General features: G+C 33.2%; 1 protein-coding gene, 1 long non-coding RNA gene and 1 pseudogene across 2 annotated transcripts; 2 read left to right on the forward strand and 1 right to left on the reverse strand.

Moving 5' to 3' along the window:
• Positions 1-371: 371 nt before the first annotated feature.
• Positions 372-1,967, reverse strand: LOC100781899 (serine carboxypeptidase-like 50). Its single transcript, XM_003556607.5, has one exon. The coding sequence runs from the start codon at positions 1,910-1,912 to the stop codon at positions 596-598; it is 1,317 nt and encodes a 438-aa protein (XP_003556655.1). The 5' UTR covers positions 1,913-1,967; the 3' UTR covers positions 372-595.
• Positions 1,968-5,130: 3,163 nt separating this feature from the next.
• LOC100782975 (bidirectional sugar transporter SWEET17-like) lies at positions 5,131-6,487 on the forward strand (annotated as a pseudogene).
• An 805-nt stretch (positions 6,488-7,292) lies between these two features.
• LOC121174258 (uncharacterized) lies at positions 7,293-9,518 on the forward strand. Its single transcript, XR_005890180.1, has 4 exons — positions 7,293-8,452; positions 8,782-8,882; positions 9,039-9,289; positions 9,435-9,518. It is a non-coding gene; the product is annotated as an uncharacterized lncRNA (long non-coding RNA).
• The last annotated feature ends 11,134 nt before the right edge of the window (positions 9,519-20,652 follow it).

A 20,652-nucleotide genomic window follows, 5' to 3' on the forward strand; every position in this document is an offset into this window, starting at 1 on the left:
AAAAAGAGGTTTTACACCGTCATTTAATCACAAATGACCATTTGAATTACTTTAAGATAATTATTTTAAAAGTTAATAAACTTATCATACATAATAGATTATGATTGGATGATTGTATAAAACTTTTTAATGTGATTGTATAATCTTTTTTCTTAAAAAAAGGGATGTATTAATGGATATCCACTTTTTTGTTTCTAACACTAGACCTTTCTTGAGATTGTTTGTTCAAAGGAGTTAAAGAGTTTGTTTTAGCAATAGCCTGCTGGCATTTGGAACCATTTTTGCTTTTATAAGTCATTTTTCATGTAACTTCAGTCCTAATATAAAATTCGAAACTCTACATAGCTAAGTCGTGTACTAAGCATCACATAGAATCACAGAAAATAAAATAAATTTGAGAAGAAAACAAATACCAAACCTGCTTAACGGTAAAGACTGCCAAGCCATTCATCTATGGACTATGACAGATAATTATTCACTAAGGGAAAATAGTTCATGCAACGGCAATCGATCTTCAAGTTCATAATCTCACTCTCACTCACGGTTTAATCACGCTACTTTCACTACTACACATACAACCAAGGGAAATTTCTTGCTACACGCTTTTAAACAAACCCCTCTCCAAAACCCAATCTTCTATCATTGCTTGAGACCTAACAACCTGATCAGCAGGCAAAATATGCCCAGCACCCAAAACAACAACATTGGTTAGAGACTTCCAGTTTTGAACATACCCGGCAAGCTCTCCATTAACCTTCCATATCTTCCTTTCAGCATTCACAAACTCCACAATCCCTTCCCATTTCATTGTCTTCACCCAAACCTCTGATTGGACCACACCAGCCCTCAAATCATTCTGACCTTGATATAACAGCACTTTGCTCCTCCTCACCAAGTATTCCACCATATATTTCACACTTTTCATCACATCAGCATGTAATGCAGCCTCCACAACATCACTGCATAACTCATACACAAACGATTCATTCACCCCCAAAGCTTTCTTCACCTTTGCAATGTTCAAGAATTTCTCAACCAAATAATCCTGATAACGAGCTTTCTTTGTATAGTCATACAAAGTAGCCAACCCTGTCATGTTTCGCAACATATTCATGACATTGTTTCTGGCATCTGTTGCTTCACTCCAATTCCCCATCTGGGCCAATCTAACTGCTTCCAATTGAGCTTTCTCCAGCTCATTCTTTTGCTTCTCATTGATCAATCCAACATAATAAGCATTCAAAGCATGAGTAACCACTTGAGTTTCGGGGTCAGTTAAACCATCCCCAATAGCCACACCAGCCAAATTCACTCTTTGAGAAACATGCAACTGTGCATTTTTCTTCAGTATGTGATACCCTATTGCAGGCACATACTTCCCACCATAGCTTTCACCAGTAATATAAATAGGGCGATGCTTAAAAAGAGGGTCAAGTTGAACAAACCTGGTTATAGCAGCAAAAAGATGCTTTGCAACATGGTTTTGATCAGTTGGAATTTCTTGTCTCGTTGAGGCCACACTAAAGCCAGTTCCAATGGGACTATCAAGGAAAAGAAGGCTAAAAATTCTATTCCAAGCACCATGGTTGCGTTGAAGGGTGAGTGATTCGGTGACACGCCATGGTCCAAGTTCGTAAAAGTTTCCAATCATGGAGGAGCAACCAGGGCCACCTTGGAGCCATATGAGAAGTGGGGTACGGGAGAGTGGTAAAGTGGAGTTCTGTGCTTCATAGAAAGCATAGAAAATGGAAGAAGTTGAAGTGGGGCTGATTGGAAGGTGACCATGCTTTGTTGGGAGGGCTTTTTTGGGGAATGTATGGGTTGATTTTGAAGCAGATAATGAAGAGGCTGAGACTAAGAGAAGACATAGAAAGAAGCAGAAGAAGACTTGATTTTTGGTCGCTGACTCCATAATCTCCTAGTGTGTATATTTGAGTATGCATGCACTATGTGAAGATACTGATAGTAGGTTAATATATAAGATCTGAACTACAGCTACTTTAATAAAAAAAATAAATTAAACGTTCAGTTTGGATGTTGACAAGAAACAAAACAAGTTTGTATGCCCCGACAACATGTTTGTGTATGCACCGACCGCAATGTCAGAGCTAAGTGTTGATGAATGGCATTGAAGAAGCTGAAGATAAGTAGTACCTTCAGGAATGGAATAGGGAGGTGGAGGTCGTTGATTCCATGTTTGTGTGTGCACCGACAGCAATTGGCTACTTCTGGCTAAGACAATCAAGTTCTTTAACCTAAATAATGATAATTTATTTAAATGTGAAAATATTTTTTTTATCATTAATTAGATTTTTATTGAATTATTTTCAAAAAGAATCCACACAGAATTGTTTAAATCTTAAATGTAGACACGAATTGAAGGGAAAAAAATCACATTAAAGGAACATAAAAGACTTGATCTAAATCTATAATAACAATCTATACTAAGTCTTATAAAAGAGTTGTCTAGGGAAAAACCTATTGTTTCCATGCTCTAGGTGGTGACATGTGTCCCCCTGCAGTTAACAGAATTGGAATTTTGTAAATTTTTTAAGATTGACACGTGACCTATTTCTCCCGTGCCTCTTTCTTTCTTTCTTCTTCTATTTTCTTCTCTTCTCTTCCGATTCGAACACAACCAGCCACAACCCGTTTCAAGCTTTGGTTGCTCCACATGCCTCCTTCTCTAGCCTTCTCCCATTGTTTCCTCTGAACTGCGTTTCGTCATTTCCTCACCTTCTCCTGTTTGCTTTTTTTCTTCATTTTTGTGGTCCGTTTCTTCCAGCTTCACTTGCCATTGAGTTTTCCCCCTGCTGAGGTTTTCCATTTTCTGTTTGCTACACGAGGTTTCCTCCGTGCTTTCTTTCTTCTCCATTTTTGTGGTCCGTCTCTTCCATCTTCACTTCCAGTTTTTGCTTTGGTTTTCTGTTGAGTTTTTGTTGTTATGCATGTTTTCTTCTTAATTGATAGTTATTTTTTTCTTACTGATTTTTCTACTTTGTTTTTGGTTCCTTTTTTATCTTTCCGCTTACTAGGCTATTGACGAAGAAGCATCTTGCAGGCAAGTTTTTTTTTTCCATTTTTCTGTTGTGCATGTTTGTTTTGGTATTATTTGTCTCTATTTGCAAGGTCTTAATTTTGTTTGTTGTTATGCATGTTTTCTTCTTAATAATAATTATTTTTTTGTTATGTTGTTGTTCATTTTTTGTTGAGTGGAAAAGTTTTGACTTTTGCTTCCCATCGTGCTTGGTTTTGTTGCTGTGCATTTTTTCGATGACAAACAAGGTTTTGCTTTTCTTTTCCTGTTGTTCTTCTCATGCATGTTTTCTTTTTGTTCTGATCCATGTTAAGTTTTCGTTTTCCTGTGTTTTTGGTCCCTTTGCTGTTGTCCATTTTTTGTTGAATGGAAAAGTTTTGACTTTTGCTTCCCTTTTTTATAATTTTATTGATGGTCTAACATTTATCCGATTTCTTTAGAATCAATTGGGTTTTGATGGTTTTTAATTGCAGGTTTCTTGGTGTTGTTTGTGCATTGTACATTATTATCTCTATATGTTCTGGTGAGATGCACTTCCATTATTATCTCTACATTGGTGCTTTTTGTGAACTGTTGCATTTAGTTTTGTTGAGCCTATTTGAAGTGCCCCTAAAACCCTGTTTGGATCAACTTATGTACTCAACTCATAAAAGTTGTCTCATCTAACTTATGGGAGGAGTTTTATTCATTTTACTTTCTTATTTTCTTCGATTACAAGTGCTTATGAAGGAGGTAGTCTCAATCAAGCGTAAATCACCATTTTTGCCTGATTTTTCCGCTTAATGATGGATAGACATCACACAAAGCTTTCTTCCAAACTTGCTGATATTTGATGCTTTAGAAGATATTGTTGTTGGTCTGATTTTTATCCGATTTTTTTGAGAATTTTTGTTGTTATGCATGTTTTCTTCTTAATTGATAATTATTTTTTTCTTGCTCATTTTTTTCTACTTTGTTTTTGGTTCCATTTTTATCTTCCCGCTTACCAGGCTATCGACAAAGAAGCTTCTTGCAGGCAAGTTTTTTTCCCTTTTGTTATTGTGCATGTTTGTTCCGGTACTTCATGTCAGGTCTGCATCTTTTAATGAATATTTTTAAGTCATACTGCAACTATGATTTTGTGTTCCTTTTAGTGTGTATTTGGTTCAAATTATCTCAGTGTTTGCAACAAATTTACCGTGATTTTCCTTATTAATATAATCTTTTAAATTTTAGACTAATTAAATTTCTTTTGCTCATCATTTTGTTGTTTCATTTAAAGTAACAACTATAATAATATTTTGTTAGACAAACGAATTGAATGGTCATTAAGGATAAAATAAATCAAGTTTGTTACTAAATTTCATAATTCCTACAGTACTCAAGAGTTTTGTAGACTAACTTGATAATTGATATTATATTATCTTTGTCATATGCAGGGTAAGTCAACAAAGAAGCAATGTCCCATTGTAATGAGTGTTAGTATCAGATTCTTGCCTTATCCATGACCAATGATTATTCTTTTCAAATTTTGTTAAGCTCAGTCAAAATGGACTGAAGAACACTGCATGTGCAGTCATTTGGAGTTCATTGTTTGTTGGTACTTGGTGGCACTTAAAAAAATCAAGTTGTTTAAAATATATTTTGTTGGTATCTGAGAGCACAATTGAACTTGATCCAGTCAATGCTTGTGATTCAAATTTGATCCACACTTGATATAAAGAATTCTACAAATTTTGTGAGCGTTATTTTGCTTTGTATTTAAAAACCCTGTTCAAAAGAAGTGTATATAACAATGTTTAAAACACACATTTTGTAACCTGTCCAAATTTTGTGAGCGTTATTTTGCTTTGTATTTACTGGGATCCGTTTTCAATTGTCTTTACAATGAGTTATGAACCTTTTTCATGTTAATGTAAACAAAACAAGTCTGAAAGCTTCTCTAAATTTATATTGCAAAACAGTATCTAGACATAGTTATACTCAAATATATTATGTAGCTAGCCTTAATGTTTTGTGTAATATATTTTCTGTTTCTCCTCTGGCAGCTTAAACGATGGGAGCGGAAGGAGTGTAAGCCAAACAGCCTTCCTATCTTGCACAAAATGCAGGAGATGCGGTGCAAGTCATATCTGGACGAGAAAGGGGTAAAGTTGGGGAGATTACTAAAATCTTCAAGCATGACAGCAGTGTTATAGTGAAAGATTTAAATTTGAACACAAAGCATGTTAAGAGTAGAGAAGAGGGTGAACCGGGGCAAATTATTAAGGTTGTCTTCATTTCCCTTGCTTCACTGTTATAGTTATAAAGTCTTTTTTCCACTTTTACATGCTCTTCAAGAAATGAAAGTAAGCTAAACAAACATCACAATTTCCCAAAATGAGGTCCTTTTCTTTGTGGAGTTGTTTGTGCTGCTACCACACACAAAGGTCATTTCAATAACTATAGTAATTCCATTTTCTGCGGTGCAGTTGTCATCCCAAGGGCCAACACATGATGAGATTGATTTCGAGTTTTTGCGAAACCTAAGTGGAGACCCTTATATTCTCCGCACAAACATCTTCACCCAAGGCAAAGGTAACAGGGAGCAACAGTTCTATCTCTAGTTCGACCCCACCAGAAACTTCCACACTTATTCTATCATTTCGAAGTCCCAACACATCATGTAAGTGATAGTAAACAAATATTCAAAATACAAATTTTTGTTTATTAGTAAATAGTCTATCAACTAATATTGCAGAGTACACTTTTCATTGCTTAATTTGCTTTCTAGATTATAATATATCTCATATTTATTGCTACTGGATGATAAATTAAACAAAAGGATGCAGACCTACGTTTTGGAAAATAAAGAAGCACGAATCTACGGAAGATTTCTCGAGCCTTCCTTACATTTGCACATTGCTTAATTGCTCCTTATGGACTTACTATGGAATCATAAAGGCTAGAGAGTATCTCGTGGCTACTGTCAATGGCTTTGGCATTGTGGTGGAGACAATCTATGTTATTCTATTTCTCATATATGCTCCAAAAGGGATAAGGGTATGTAGTATATATATTTCATTTTTTTAGAGAACAAATGTTAATTATTAATATTCTTAATTTTATTAGGAGAGAAAATCAAATTTATTTTTTTTCTCTTTTTTCTTAACCATCCAACTTACCTTATATGTACTATATTAATGAATTAATTATATTATAACTATATAAGCCAGTTTCTAATTAATTCACCTTACAAAATCCCGTTTATTGTTAAGTGGTGATAGATTAATTTGAATCTGATTTCAGGGTAGGACTGCCATTTTGGCTGTGATTTTGGATGTCGCAATTTCGGCAGAAGCAGTAACTACTTCTCAATTAGCATTGCAAGGAGAAGCTCATGGTGGTGCTGTTGGTGTTATGGGAGCAGGCTAAAACATTGTCATGTATTTCTCACCTCTCTCTGCCATGGTAAGTTACACTAAATCTTAGCTTGCTATCATTAATTTCCAAAGCTCCATTATATCTCACTATATAATATTTGGAAAATGTTTATCAATACGAATTCGTTCTGGCACGAAATGTTTTACCACCTCTCACCACCGTTAATTTGTGTCAAAGGATTTGATTACAAAATTGTTCATCTAAACTCGACCAATCACATTTCAGCTTTTATTTTCTTATAGTGTTCATGCATAAAACTTTTGTGTTCCATAGCATTGCTGATAATATTTATAGAATTGAATTTATAGATAGATCAATCACATTTCAGCTTTTATTTTCTTATAGTGTTCATGCATAAAACTTTCGTGCTACATAGCATTGCTGATAATATTTATAGAATTGAATTTATAGATAGATAGTAATTAATATCCATAAGTTTACACACAGATTTAAACTTAGATATATAATTTACCTCTTATCCGACATATGGCAATTTCCAAAAATCTCAAATATCACTTTATTGATCACTCATTCATAGTCCTTCTCCATATAAGTATTTATGTTCTAGCATCTCTGCAACCAAATTGATCATTTCCCTGAGTAGTAATTTTCTTTCTCTCAGATATAATTTGGAAAGATCGGACGAGGAAATATAGATTGATCATATTTGTTGAAGGAGACTACCAATTTAGGGTTGTAGCATGCGTTGAGATGCTTGAGCCAAGTTAACTCTGTCATAAGGGAAAGGAGCTTCTGTTTTTACTGCAACAAAAATCTTGGGCATGATATGGACATCTACATGTACAGGTAATTGCTTTTTTCTGTATCCATCCCCATAAACACCATTGCCATTAATCAATGGTAATATTATAGACACGAATGCATGTCATGCTCATGAAAATTTGACCTGTTTCTGGAATACGAATTTTAATCTCTGCATGAAATTTGATAGCATACCTATATCGTATTGTTGATCGCTTGATGGACAAAGTTTCAAATTTGTTAATGTCAAGCTCATGAAAATTTGACCTGTTTCTGGAATACGAATTTTAATCTCTGCATGAAATTTGATAGCATACCTATATCATATTGTTGATCGCTTGATGGACAAAGTTTCAAATTTGTTATCTTTTTCGCCTATTAACTGATGACAAAATATTGTATTTTGCCTGCGTGATTGTTTTAGGATAAAAAAGACTGATTATGAATGAAATTAAGTGAAAAAATATTGGGTGATTAATCTAAACAGCTTAGTATGATTATAATTCAGGGGAGAGAGGGCATTTTCAGCCGTGAATGCCGTGACCAGGGAATGATGCTGGAGGAAGGTGGAGATATGCTAAGTGCATTTGTGGCATTTTTAAAATTATTATTTTTCACATGGGATATATTTTCATTCAAGCATTTTAATAGATTTGTATTTAGAATTGTATACTTATATGTGTATAGTTTCTTTTTTAAATAACACTGATATTCGAGCACTATGAATATATATATATGTGTATACTAGCAATGTATAGTTTGTATCCCCAAAAAAATTCCAATGCTTTTGTTTCGTCCTTCTATATTTCCTATGTTTGTGTCACTTTCAATCTCACTCCATCTTATACAGGATAGAGTAACTATCACAAACTAAACTACACACACAAGATCTGGGGTTTGATCAACCATCATGTCTGACGAAGTCAACAACGTTTTCAAGAAATATCTCAACCAACTTCAGCTTCATCCTCTCAGAACCAACGTTTCTAATCTCCCTTTTCACCCGCTTTTCATTTTTCTCACTTTAATTTCTAATAGAATGATTGGGTTGAATTGAGAGAAAGAAAGAAAATGTTTTTATGTATTTATTTTTTACTTTGGTTGTTAAGAGACTAATGGGGCTGTTGAAAAAACAAAACTTTTGCGGTTTTAGGCGATTACTGTGGCAGTTTTGGCTGGTTTTAGTGATGCAGTGGCACAGAAGTTATCTGGGGCCAACAAACTTCAGTTAGAAGGGTACTTTTTTTCATGGTATGTCCACTTGACTTAACTGTGCTTCTTCTAAATTATTTATTATATGTGGGAAATCACTGTTTCAATTTCATTTTCAATTTGGACATTATCTATATGTCTGGATCGAATTTTCTAACAACCAGAATTTTCCATGAAGGTAACTAGAGTATGGTCTTTACCATTAACCATTTCATAACTCTCAACCAATGATCATATGAAAAAAAAATACTATGCTACCTGTTTCACCTTTTCTGAATAACAGAATAAACTTCCATATGAAGCAGAACTGAAGTTTGTAGTGAAATTTTTTGAGTACTGAGCAGTTTTGAAATCAAACTGATTTGCAGCTCTATGGTTTCGCCTACTCCGGCCCTTTGGACATTTTCTCCACAAATTCATGGATAAAATATTTAAGGGGGAGAAAGGCAATGACACTGTTGCTAAGAAGGTATTGTAAGCTTGTGATGTTGTTGTTTGTTGGTTTGGCCTCTGGCTCTTTCACTTATAGGGACAATATTTTGTATTGTGTTATGTTCTGAAATTTGCTTGGCTTTGGTACAAGTTTCTAACTAATGTTCTCATGAATGAAATATACTATTATTAGGTGCTCTCAGCCATGCGTATTTTAGGGATCATTTGATGTAGCTATATGTTTAAGGACACCCTCCCAAGACCCACTAAACCTTGATGTCCTATAACTATACCACCCAGCTAACTACATTTTGATGATGTCCATCAGTCACCACGTCAGACACATGTAGGCTGAAGTAGTAACTTGTGGTTTTGTGGAATCGGGTCCCCAGGATTAGACCTCTCCAGAGGAGCATTTCGAAACAATTATTTGGTCTAGAAAAGGTACTTTGTTGTAATTTTATTTTCATTCTTTTGAAATTTCTTGCCTATTGAAGTAGAAATAAATCATATTTTGACTGTCTGATTTAGGTGGTCTCCAATGTTATCTTTTTCATGTCCATTCTTTGTTAATTTTAGTTAATCACAGGTATATTAGGCATTAAAAGCTTAATAGATTGTAGAAGCTGCTCAAAGAACAGTTCCTGTTTTCCTGTACCAATTGACAGATCACAGATGTTTTCAAAGCACTGGCTCTTGGAGCATTTGCTGTTTTCATAACTCATGAGTATATGAAAATCTGAACACTGTAATATCAAATTAAAATGCTGAATACTAAATCCATTAACTGACAAAATTGATACGAGTAGATTGTCTTATGTTATCAACTTGCTGATAATTTAGTTTGTTCAATTAATATTAATGTATGAGAGATGTAGTAAATCATATGTTGGGCTGTGACCAAAATCCATATGAAAGTTTATTCTGTTATTTTTTTTTTCTGTTTTGTCCTCTGCCTATATAAGGCAAGGATGCCCTGTTTTTTCAGAAATAAGCTTCCACTTGTATATTTCATCAGTAATAAAAAGCTTTCTGTTTTCCTTCCCGTGGATGTAGCCTTACTCAAGGTGAACCACGTAAATTCTGTGTGTGTTCTTTCTCATATCTCTCTCCCTTTCATTTTGCTGCAATCTGTGTGTGTGACATAGCTCTTTGTTGTTTCTGTTGCTGCTGTTCTTGCTTGTTCTTCATCACTTCCATAACAAACTGGTATCAAGAGCTCAAGTTGCGATCAAGGGAATTCAAGATTCTCGTCTGAATACGAAGATCAAGTTGTGGGAGTTTTGTTTCTGGTCCTTTTGCTGCTTCTTTGTGATTAAGAACATTCAAGAAATCATGTCAAACACAATCAGGATTGAGAAATTCAATGGAAAGAACAGCTTCAATCTGTGGCGCATCAAGATGCGTGCTTTATTGAAGGAACAACGTGTTTGGGCTCCTGTTGCTTCTACATCTATGAAGAAAAAAGTGGCTTTTGAATCAAAAGAAAAGGCCTCTGTTTCAAAGACTGAAGAACTTGCAGAACAAGAAGAAAAGGCTCACTCACTAATCTTGCTTTCCTTGTCTGATGAAGTTTTATATGAAGTTGCAAATGAAGAAATTGCAAGTGGCTTATGGCTCAAGTTGGAAAAGCTGTATATGACTAAGTCAATCTGCAACAAGCTCTTCTTGAAGAGGCGTCTATTTGGTTTACACATGAAAGAAGGTACATCTCTTAAAGATCATCTTGATGAATTGAATTCTATTTTTGATGGAATTAAGAGATATAGATGTTAAAATAGAGGATGAAGATGCTGCCATGATTCTGTTAGCCTCTCTACCACCATCATATGAGAGCTTTGTCAATTCTCTTAGTGTTGGTAAGGAATGTGTCACCGTGGAGGAGGTGAAATCCAACTTATACTCAAGGGAACTTCGATCTAAAGCACCTGGAAATTCTGAAGAATCAAATGGATCTAGTCTTGTTGCCTCTAACTTTAACAAGAACATCAAGAAAAAAGTGTTTAAAGGAAAGAAGAAGACTCATGTCAATCCAAAGGATATCTGTAACTACTGCAAGGAGCCAGGTCATTGGAAGAAAGATTGTCCCAAGAAAAAGGGCAAACCATCTGCTGCTATTGCCAAGGAAGGTTCCACATCTAAAAATGAGCTTGTTCTCTTAGTTGCTGATCATCACCAACATTTTGAAAATCAATGGATATTAGACTTTGGCTGTTCCTTTCATGTGTCCTAACAAAACCTGGTTTGACACCTATGAAGAGAAATCGGGTGTAAATGTCTTCATGGGAAATGATGTCTCATGCAAGACAGTTGGAATTGGCATAATAAAAATCAAGATGCATGATGGAATTATCCGAACACTCACTGAAGTTAGGCATGTTCTAGAGCTGAAGAAGAATCTAATCTCCATAGGTATTATGGATGGAAAAGGGTTCAAATGAAGCACTGAAAATGAGGTCATGAAAATTCAGAAAGGCTCTACAATAGTGATGAAGGGTATAAAGAGGGGTAATCTCTATATACTTCAAGGTACGACATGTATTGAAGATGGTCTAGTAGCTGTTGCATCAAGATCCAATAAGAGCATACCTGACTTAACTCAATTATGGCACATGAGGCTAGGACATATGAGTGAAAAAGGTATGATGATACTTCAAAAACAGCAGCTGTTGGGAAATCAGAAACTGGATGAACTGAAATTCTGTGAGCATTGTGTTTTCGGCAAGCAACATAGGATTAAATTTCCTAAAACAATTCACACCACCAAAGGAACTCTTGATTATATTCATGCTGACTGTTGGGGGCCTGCAAGAGTACCTTCACTAGGCGGTGGAAGGTATTTTCTGTCCATAATTGACGACTACTCAAGAATGACATGGATCTACATCATGAGTCAGAAGAGTCAAGCTTTCAAATGCTTCAAAGAATGGAAGGCACTGATTGAAAAACAAACTGAAAAGAAAGTTAAAAGACTCATAACTGATAATGACTTGGAGTTTTGCTCAACAGAATTTAACAAATTATGCAGAGATGAAGGGATTGCTAGACAGCTTACTGTTAGGAACACTCCTCAGCAAAATGGAGTTGCTGAAAGAATGAACAGAACACTCTTGGAAAGAAAAAGATGTCTATTGTCTAATGCTAGTCTCAACAGAAGTTTTTGGGGAGAAGCTATCAATACAACTTGTTTTCTGATCAATAGAACACCTTCTACTCCTATAGGACTTAAAACTCCTATTGAAATCTGGAATAACAAAACAGCAAACTACTCAAACCTAAGAGTATTTGGCTGCAATGCTTATTATCATGTCAATGAAGGAAAGCTGGTACTTAGATCAAGAAAGGGTCTATTCATGGGTTATGGTGATGGAGTGAAAGGCTATAGGATTTGGTCACCATACGAAAGGAAAGTTCTTCTCAGTAGAGATGTAATTTTTGATGAATCACATCTATTTCATCCCAAGCTTGAGGTTCCAATTGCTGGAACACAGAGCTGCCACTCTCCTCAAGAAAAGGATGTAGAATCTACAACCAAAGACTCAGAAAAGGGGGGTCATTCTGAAACATCTCCTGTGGTTCTTCAAGAAGGTGAGAAATTAGAAGATTTCAGTGCAAATGAGTCTCATTTGGCTGCCGAACCTGATCCTCCACAGCTCAATTCTGGAATCAATCAGAGACCAAAAAGGGTCACTAAACCTCCTGAAAGATATGGTTTTGAAGACATGGCTGCCTATGCATTACATGCAGCTGAAGAAATAGATTCAAATGAACCAGCCACTTACCAAGAAGCTATCAATCATTCTAAAGTTGAAAATTGGTTGTTAGCTATGAAAGAGGAAATGGAATCTTTGTATAAGAATCAGACCTGGAAACTTGTTGAACTACCTAAAGGAAGACATGTGGTAGGTTGCAAGTGGATATTCAAGAGGAAACCTAGTCTTTCAGAAAAGGAAGGGATAAGATACAAGGCTAGGTTAGTTGCCAAGGGATTCAGCCAGAAAGAAGGAGTAGGTTTCAACGAAATCTTTTCTCCTGTGGTCAGACATACATCCATCAGGGTTCTGCCTGCTATAGTGGCAAACCAAGATCTGGAACTTGAACAACTTGATGTCAAGACTGCTTTTCTCCATGGAAGATTGGAAGAAAATATTCTAATGAAACAGCCTGAAGGATTTGAAGTTCAAGGAAAAGAAAGGTATGTTTGTCAACTGCAGAGGTCATTGTATGGTTTGAAACAATCTCCAAGGCAATGGTACATGAGGTTTGATAGCTTTATCACCAGCCAAGGATTCAAGAGAAGTCTCTATGATTGTTGTGTTTATCACAACAAGGTGGAGGATGGATCAATGATCTATCTTCTACTCTATGTAGATGACATGCTTATTGCAGCAAAAAGCATGTGTGATATACAAAATTTGAAGATCCTCCTGAGTGGTGAATTTGATATTAAAGATCTAGGGGCTGCAAAGAAAATCTTAGGAATGGAAATCTATAGGGACAGAACTCAGAAAAGGCTATTTGTGTCTCAAAAGGATTACATTCAAAAGATACTTGTGAGGTTTGGAATGATTGACTCTAAACCTATCAACACTCCTCTTTCAGAAAAAGAGAAGCTATCTACTATGATAAAGGTTCAAGCTCAAGCTGATAAGGACTATATGTCAAAGGTTCCATACTCAAGTGTTGTTGGCAGTCTCATGTATGCCATGGTCTGCACTAGACCTGACCTTGCTTATGCTGAGTAGGTTCTTAAACCAACCTCAGAAGGAACATTGGAAGGCTGTGAAGAGAATTTTCAAATATCTTAAAGGGACTGCAGATGTAGGTTTGATCTATGGATCTCACTCGGATTTCTGCCTCACTGGCTATTCTGTTGCAGATTTTGCTGCTGATCTGGTCAAGAGAAGGTCTCTAACAGGGTATGCTTACACCCTTGGTGGCTGCTTGGTGAGTTGGAAGGCAACACTTCAACCTTCTATTGCCCTCTCAACTACTGAGGCTGAATATATGGCTCTTACTGAAGCTGCAAAGGAAGGAATTTGGCTGAGGGGTCTGATAAATGATCTCAAAATTAATCAAGAATATGCTAACATCTGCTGTGACAGCCTTAGTGCTATATGCTTGGCCAAGGATCAGGTTCATCATGATAGAACCAAGCATATAGATGTTAGATATCACTTCATTTGTCAGAAAGAAGAATCAAAGTTCATAAGATCAGCACTCTGCACAATCCTGCTGATATGTTCACAAAGCCAGTTCCAAAGAGCAAGTTTGATCACTGCTTAAGCTTGCTCAATGTTGATTGTTGAGGTTAAGATCATGTGTGTTTGGAGGGTGCAGTTTGTGTTTTATATGGATGTTGGTTCAAGGTGGTGAATTCTTGGGCTGTGACCAAAATCCATATGGAAGTTTATTCTGTTATTTTTTTTCTGTTTTATCCTCTGCCTATATAAGGCAAGGATGCCCTGTATTTTCAGAGATAAGCTTCCACTTGTATATTTCATCAGTAATAAAAAGCTTTCTGTTTTCCTTCCCGTGGATGTAGCCTTACTCAAGGTGAACCACGTAAATTCTGTGTGTGTGCTCTTTCTCATATCTCTCTCCCTTTCATTTTGCTGCAATCTGCGTGTGTGACATAGCTCTTTGTTGTTTCTGTTGCTGCTGTTCTTGCTTGTTCTTCATCACTTCCATAACATCATACTGTCTTCTACGGATAAGGATATGAAGCTGATCTTAGATATTTTCTGGGAATTTGAATAGCTTATATGTCAAGGAAATGTTACCGTTTCTGATAGCAACCTGGACTATGAGGAACATGGAGAACATAACAACAAAGTGAACCACAACAGACCCAGTAGGACCATCAGAAAGCCTACATGCTTCAGGGATTTTATTTGAAGCCACTATCCCATTCCGCAATAAAGGAATGTTTTCATTCTGTTATGATAATTCTGTTATTAGTGAGTAGCCCTACAGGGCCAAAGTTAATTTTATCTTTGTGTAGGAGTTAGAATATAAATTTAATAGAGTGGAAATGAAATAGACACAAAAAATATTCAGTTTTATCTTCCTATTTTTCCTCATCTTCTATCCTTTACTAAGCTTTGGGGTCTATAAGTTTTTTCCTACTAACTTGAACCTCAGATATATTATCCGAAATACTACTTAGGAAAAATTACTACTGTAGTTCCAACTAATTTTAATAACACTTAATTTAATTATTATTGGTTTTCCTCGGAAATTAAAAAACCCAACTACATGTTATATAGAGATAAATAAGAACTATAAAGACTTGCTAATACATGCTATCTAATCATTTTTCCTAACTTTGACAATTTGAACTCGAGCATATAATTAAATGTTTCAGAAGAGGCTACATATTAGCAATATGATCTTTCACTATATGGTCATGATATGCAATACCATATTTTGGGTATGAATACGTTTTCCCTTGTCTCAACCCTAAAAGAATGAACAAAAACTAAATATGAGCTATTACTTGATTTAGTAAGTAGAGTAACTTTTGTACATAAAATAAAATTTACCTGCTTCTTATACTATTTTAATCTACGTTAAATTTTCTTTTAATTATCTTTTAAAAAACTATTAATTATACTAACAAATACTATATTTAAGGCTAATGCTATCTTTCTCTGGAAATGAGCAGGAGTAGAATGATTAACATGTATTCAGGAGAGATCTTCTCTTTTCAGCAAAGTGTAACATGAGTTTCACGTGTGATTTTTTAAACCTAATAAAATCAAATAAGAATAGAGTTGAGTTACACTTTTTTGTCTTCATCATTTATAAAATCAAATCCAAATCTATCATGCTTTTTGCGGGGATGGGAAGATCAAATCCGCCTCCGACTTATCTAGTTGTCATACCTATTTTTTTATTTCTATCACTTACTTAGCATGACTATTATATATATTTTATATATTATTACTCATTGTGTTCCATTTTTTGTGGAAGGCCTAGGGAGCAGGCTTTTGGGTAGCCACTAATATATTGTACTATTTTTCTTTTAACTCTTTTAAAATGTTAAGAAGATCTTTGTCGCCGAAAAAGAATACAGTAAAATTAATGATTTTAATTCTAATGTAATATTTTTGTTTTAGATAGAAATAAAATATATTAGATTATTCTCATGAGAAAACTTAAATAAAATTAAGACAGATATAAAAATAATTTTTAAAAAATCATGGGTGGTCTAGTTTAATATTTTAATAAACTATATTAGCTAAAAATTAACGTGTTTTATATTTAATAATTAATTTATATATAATAAAAAATTTAATTATATTTTATGGATTGAATTGGATTTAAAAATAAAATCTGTTATTCAACCTTTATATGAACAAGTCTAACTGGATTGAGTTAGATTTGACTCAATTCCTTACAAAATACAACTCAAATTGTTCAAGTTGATTTGAGTTCGAATTAATGATGTTAAGAATCATTCTTTTGTTTTGCATGTTTACTTTATGAAAGTAGTTAGGTTGACATATGTATATTTGACGGTAAAGTGGAAGGGAAGGAAAATGATATGAAAATGGATTATAGAAATTAGCATTTACCGTTTATAGTTTCAAGCACAGTGTTATTATAAATAGTAAGTTTCTTTGTTGTTACATACTATATTTCATTTTCTTCCAATTATAGGTGAGTAGCAATATACATCTATAATAATTTTTTCATTCCTTATAATATTCATTATATTGTGGACACCATTTTGATAAATTGTCCTTCTCTATCCTTACATGTCTTTGTTAGTTAGTCGCTTATGTGATCTCTGCTCTCTAGCATCAGTGGATCAAGGCAACCACAGCAACCACGGGAAAAATTATGAAAGCTTAATTTGAACTAGTCTAATTCTTTTAAGAAGATTATACACATTTATATCTGGATAGAATACTGAGGGGGGTAAGGGATGGAAAGTATAGTAGATAGTATATAGATTTTTTTATAGTGGACATTGTCCTTCTTTATCCTTATATGTCTTTGTTAGTAATTCGCTGATCTCTGCTCTCCACCATCAGTAGATCAGGGCAATCACGAGATTTGAAGACGTTAGTGTTCCTCTCATTTTTAACTCAAATTTTTTTATAAAAAAAATTTTGTGCTCTGTTACACTCGCTGCATATTGTTAAAATTATTTTTATTATTTGTTGAATTCTTTGGTTTTGAAATAGGTAGCAGCAATTCCTAGAGAGAAAAAGTGCCAAGAAAAAGAAATTGTAGAAGATAACAAGCTCTGCTAAAAAAACATTTATATTATTATTATTATTATTGTTATCATTATTATTATTATTATTTAGGCTCTATTCTTCTATAGTTTCTTAGTTTATTTTCTAATCATAGAATAAATAGAAAGGATTAGGAAAGAAAATAAATTGTTGATTCGTTGAATGGATGTGCAACTTAGGTCACAATATCAGCAGAAGACAAGTTGTTTCTATAGTTAGCTTCTATAATTGTTTGTTTTATGTTTTTCCTTCCTATTGAAATTGAGCAATAATAATATTTGAAATATATTGAACTTATATAAATTAATAATTAAAATTATTTTTTTCAAATTATTATATTTTATGCATTAATAATTGACCGTTCAATTTCAATAATTCAACATTTAATTTATGTATTCAATAATTTAATTTATATATTGACCATTAAATAGTTAATTTGATATTTTATTCCAATATAATTATTTTAATTTCAATTAAATTATTTACAAAAATATTTTCCATACTAATTTTTTTAATTAAATATTGATACTGAATATAAATATGATTGTGAAATTTTTTTAAATTAGAAGATAAAATAAAATAAATGATTTACATTCATTAATTATAAAATAGGATTTATAAAAATTAATTACTTTAATTATAATTAAAATTATAAAAAATTGATTTCACTCAATTAATCATTTAATTTGGAGATAAATAGGTAGACATGTATTTAAATTTAATGGATAATAGAATTATCCTTCTTATCATTTGTTAACTGAAAAGATAAAAAAAGATAGAAAGGAATATTTTAAGATTAAATAAGATATAAATAATGATAATTAAGGAAAAATTATGAAAGCTTAATTTGAACGGGTCTAATTCTTTTAAGAAAATTATACACATTTATATCTGGATAGAATAATCAGGGGTGTAAGGGATGGAAAGTATAGTAGATAGTATATAGATTTTGTATGCTAGACAAGGTAGACGAGTAGCAGTATACATCTATAATAATTTTTTCATTCCTGATGATATTCATTATATTGTGGACACACCATTGTGATAAAATTGTCCTTCGTTATCCTTATATGTCTTTGTTAGTTATTCACTTTTGTGATCTCTGCTCTCCACCATCGGTAGGTCAGGGCAATCACGGGATTTGAAGATTTAGTGTTCCTCTCATTTTTAACTTGAATTTTTTTATAAAAAAATTTCCGTGCTCTGTTATACTCGCTGTGTATTGTTAAAATTATTTATTCAATTCTTTGATTTTGAAATAGGTAGCAGCAATTCCATCGCAATATCAGCAAAAGACAAGTTGTTTCTATAGTTGTTTGTTTCATGCTTTTTCTTCCTTATTGATTTTTCCCGTTTTTTTTTCTTTTTGATTTTCCCGCTTGCAAGGTGATCCACGAAAAAACATCCGGCTGACAAGTTTCTTCCTTTATGCTTTGTTTTATGCATGTTTATTATTATTATTATTATTATTATTATTATTATTATTATTATTATTATTATTATTTTGATGGAAGGTTCAAGCTATTTGAGAGGTACTTCAACTTCAAATTTCATGCTATTCTACTATAGATTTATGTCTTCTTTCTTCATTCTTATTAATTCGTGTTTCATTTTCTTCTTTAAAATTGCAATCATGCTATTCTCATATTTCTTCGTTCTTTATTCGCTTTTGTGATCTCTTCTCTTCACCATGAGTAGGTCGAGGCAACCCACGAGATTTGAAGACGTCAGTGTTCCTCTCATTTTTTCACTTTAATTTTGTTTTAAAAAAATAATTTCATACTTTGTTATACTCGCTGCGTATTTATTTGCAATTGTCTGATTTTTGTTTGTTGTAAACATTTATATTATAAATGTTAAAATTATCTTTATTATTTGTTTACTTCTTTGGTTCTGAGAGAGGTAGCGATAATTCCGAGAGAGAGAAAGAGCCAATAAAACATTTATATTATTATTATTATTATTGTTATTATTATGTAGGCTTTGTTCTTCTATAGTTTCTCGGTTTATTTTCTAATCAAAGAATAAATAAGAAGGATTAGACAAAAAAATAAATTGGTAATGAGAAGACAAAAGGATTGGGATGATAGTAATAGTGATTAAACTACCTTTGGTAGTTTACAATTTTTTAGAAATGTTATTGAATGATGTATTTTGAATAATTAGTTAATTATAAATATTTACTTTCTTCATAATTCACTTCTCAATTTAATTTTAAGCCTATATTGCAACTTGAAGAGCTGTACCTAATTAATTGAGCTTTTAGCGATTTTTCTTGCTTTCTTTGTTCAATGTCGTTATAAATAAGTTCATATACAACAATATCATATAATTTATATGCAAGGATAACATATGTAGGAATGATTTATTGTAAGCAGGTCATACATTTTTGTGACAAGTTCATCCTTGAAGGACCAATTGAAAGGTATAGTTAATTGATATCAGTATTTGTTTTTAGCTCTTTTCATTGACCCGTGGATCCAAATTATGTACGGTTAACAATGCTTCTTCTTACGGACAAAAAATGGTTATTTTTATGTTTCAGGACATTTTGCTTGATCCCAGGCATGATGTCTTTGTTGCTTTAAGTAAAAGAATCATTTAAATATGAATGATTTTTCCCTGAACTTTTTATTTGACACTGGTAGTAGCCATTTTTGGCTAATCCGAAGAGTCTTCAAAAGTTTGTTCGGATTAATGATGTTAAGAATCATTCCTTTGTTTTGCATGTTTACCTTATGGAAGTAGCTAGGTTGACATATGTACATTTGACAGTAAAGTGAAAGGGAGAGAAAATGATATGAAAATGGATTGTAGAAATTAGTCAATATTTTGTAGTTTCAAGCACAATATTATTATAAATAGTAAGTTTCTTTATTGTTACACACTATATTTTATTTTATTCCTATTATGTAATAAAAAATAAAACAATCAACTGAAAATTTAACAAAACCACTGAAACTACTCGATGGATATAATAACCAATCTCATTCCAATAAACTCATAAGCAAAATAAATAATTATAGGTTTCAAAAATCAAATATAATTATCTAAATCAACTTTATACCAACAAGACTAACATATTTTATATATAATGTATTAATACTATTATTGTTATTATTTAGTTATGCCGAATATAATGAGAGGAACACTTACTTCTGTATTAGCTGGGTTTTTTTTTTCCAACCATGTATTTGTGCGTGTTATTATTATTATTATTATTACTACTACTACTACTCAAGTCAAGTGATCATGACTATGCTAGGGTGTTGCCTAGGATATTCCTGTGATTCAAATTTGTCATCATGAGCAAGGCAACCACGAGATTTGAAGGGGTAAGTGTTCCTCTCATTTTTCATTTCAATTTTATTTTATTTTAATTTTTCATGCTTTGTTACACTAGCTGGTCATTTTTGTTTTGGGGATTCGGCAGATACATGCACAAGAAATTCCAAAGTAAGTCTGATTTTTCACTTCAATTTTATTTTATTGTAATTTTTCATGTAGTCCTGATTTTTTCACTTCAATTTTATTTTATTTTAATTTTTCATGCTCTGT

Source organism: Glycine max, chromosome 20 (assembly GCF_000004515.6).
Source record: "Glycine max cultivar Williams 82 chromosome 20, Glycine_max_v4.0, whole genome shotgun sequence".
Taxonomy (NCBI): Eukaryota; Viridiplantae; Streptophyta; class Magnoliopsida; order Fabales; family Fabaceae; genus Glycine; species Glycine max.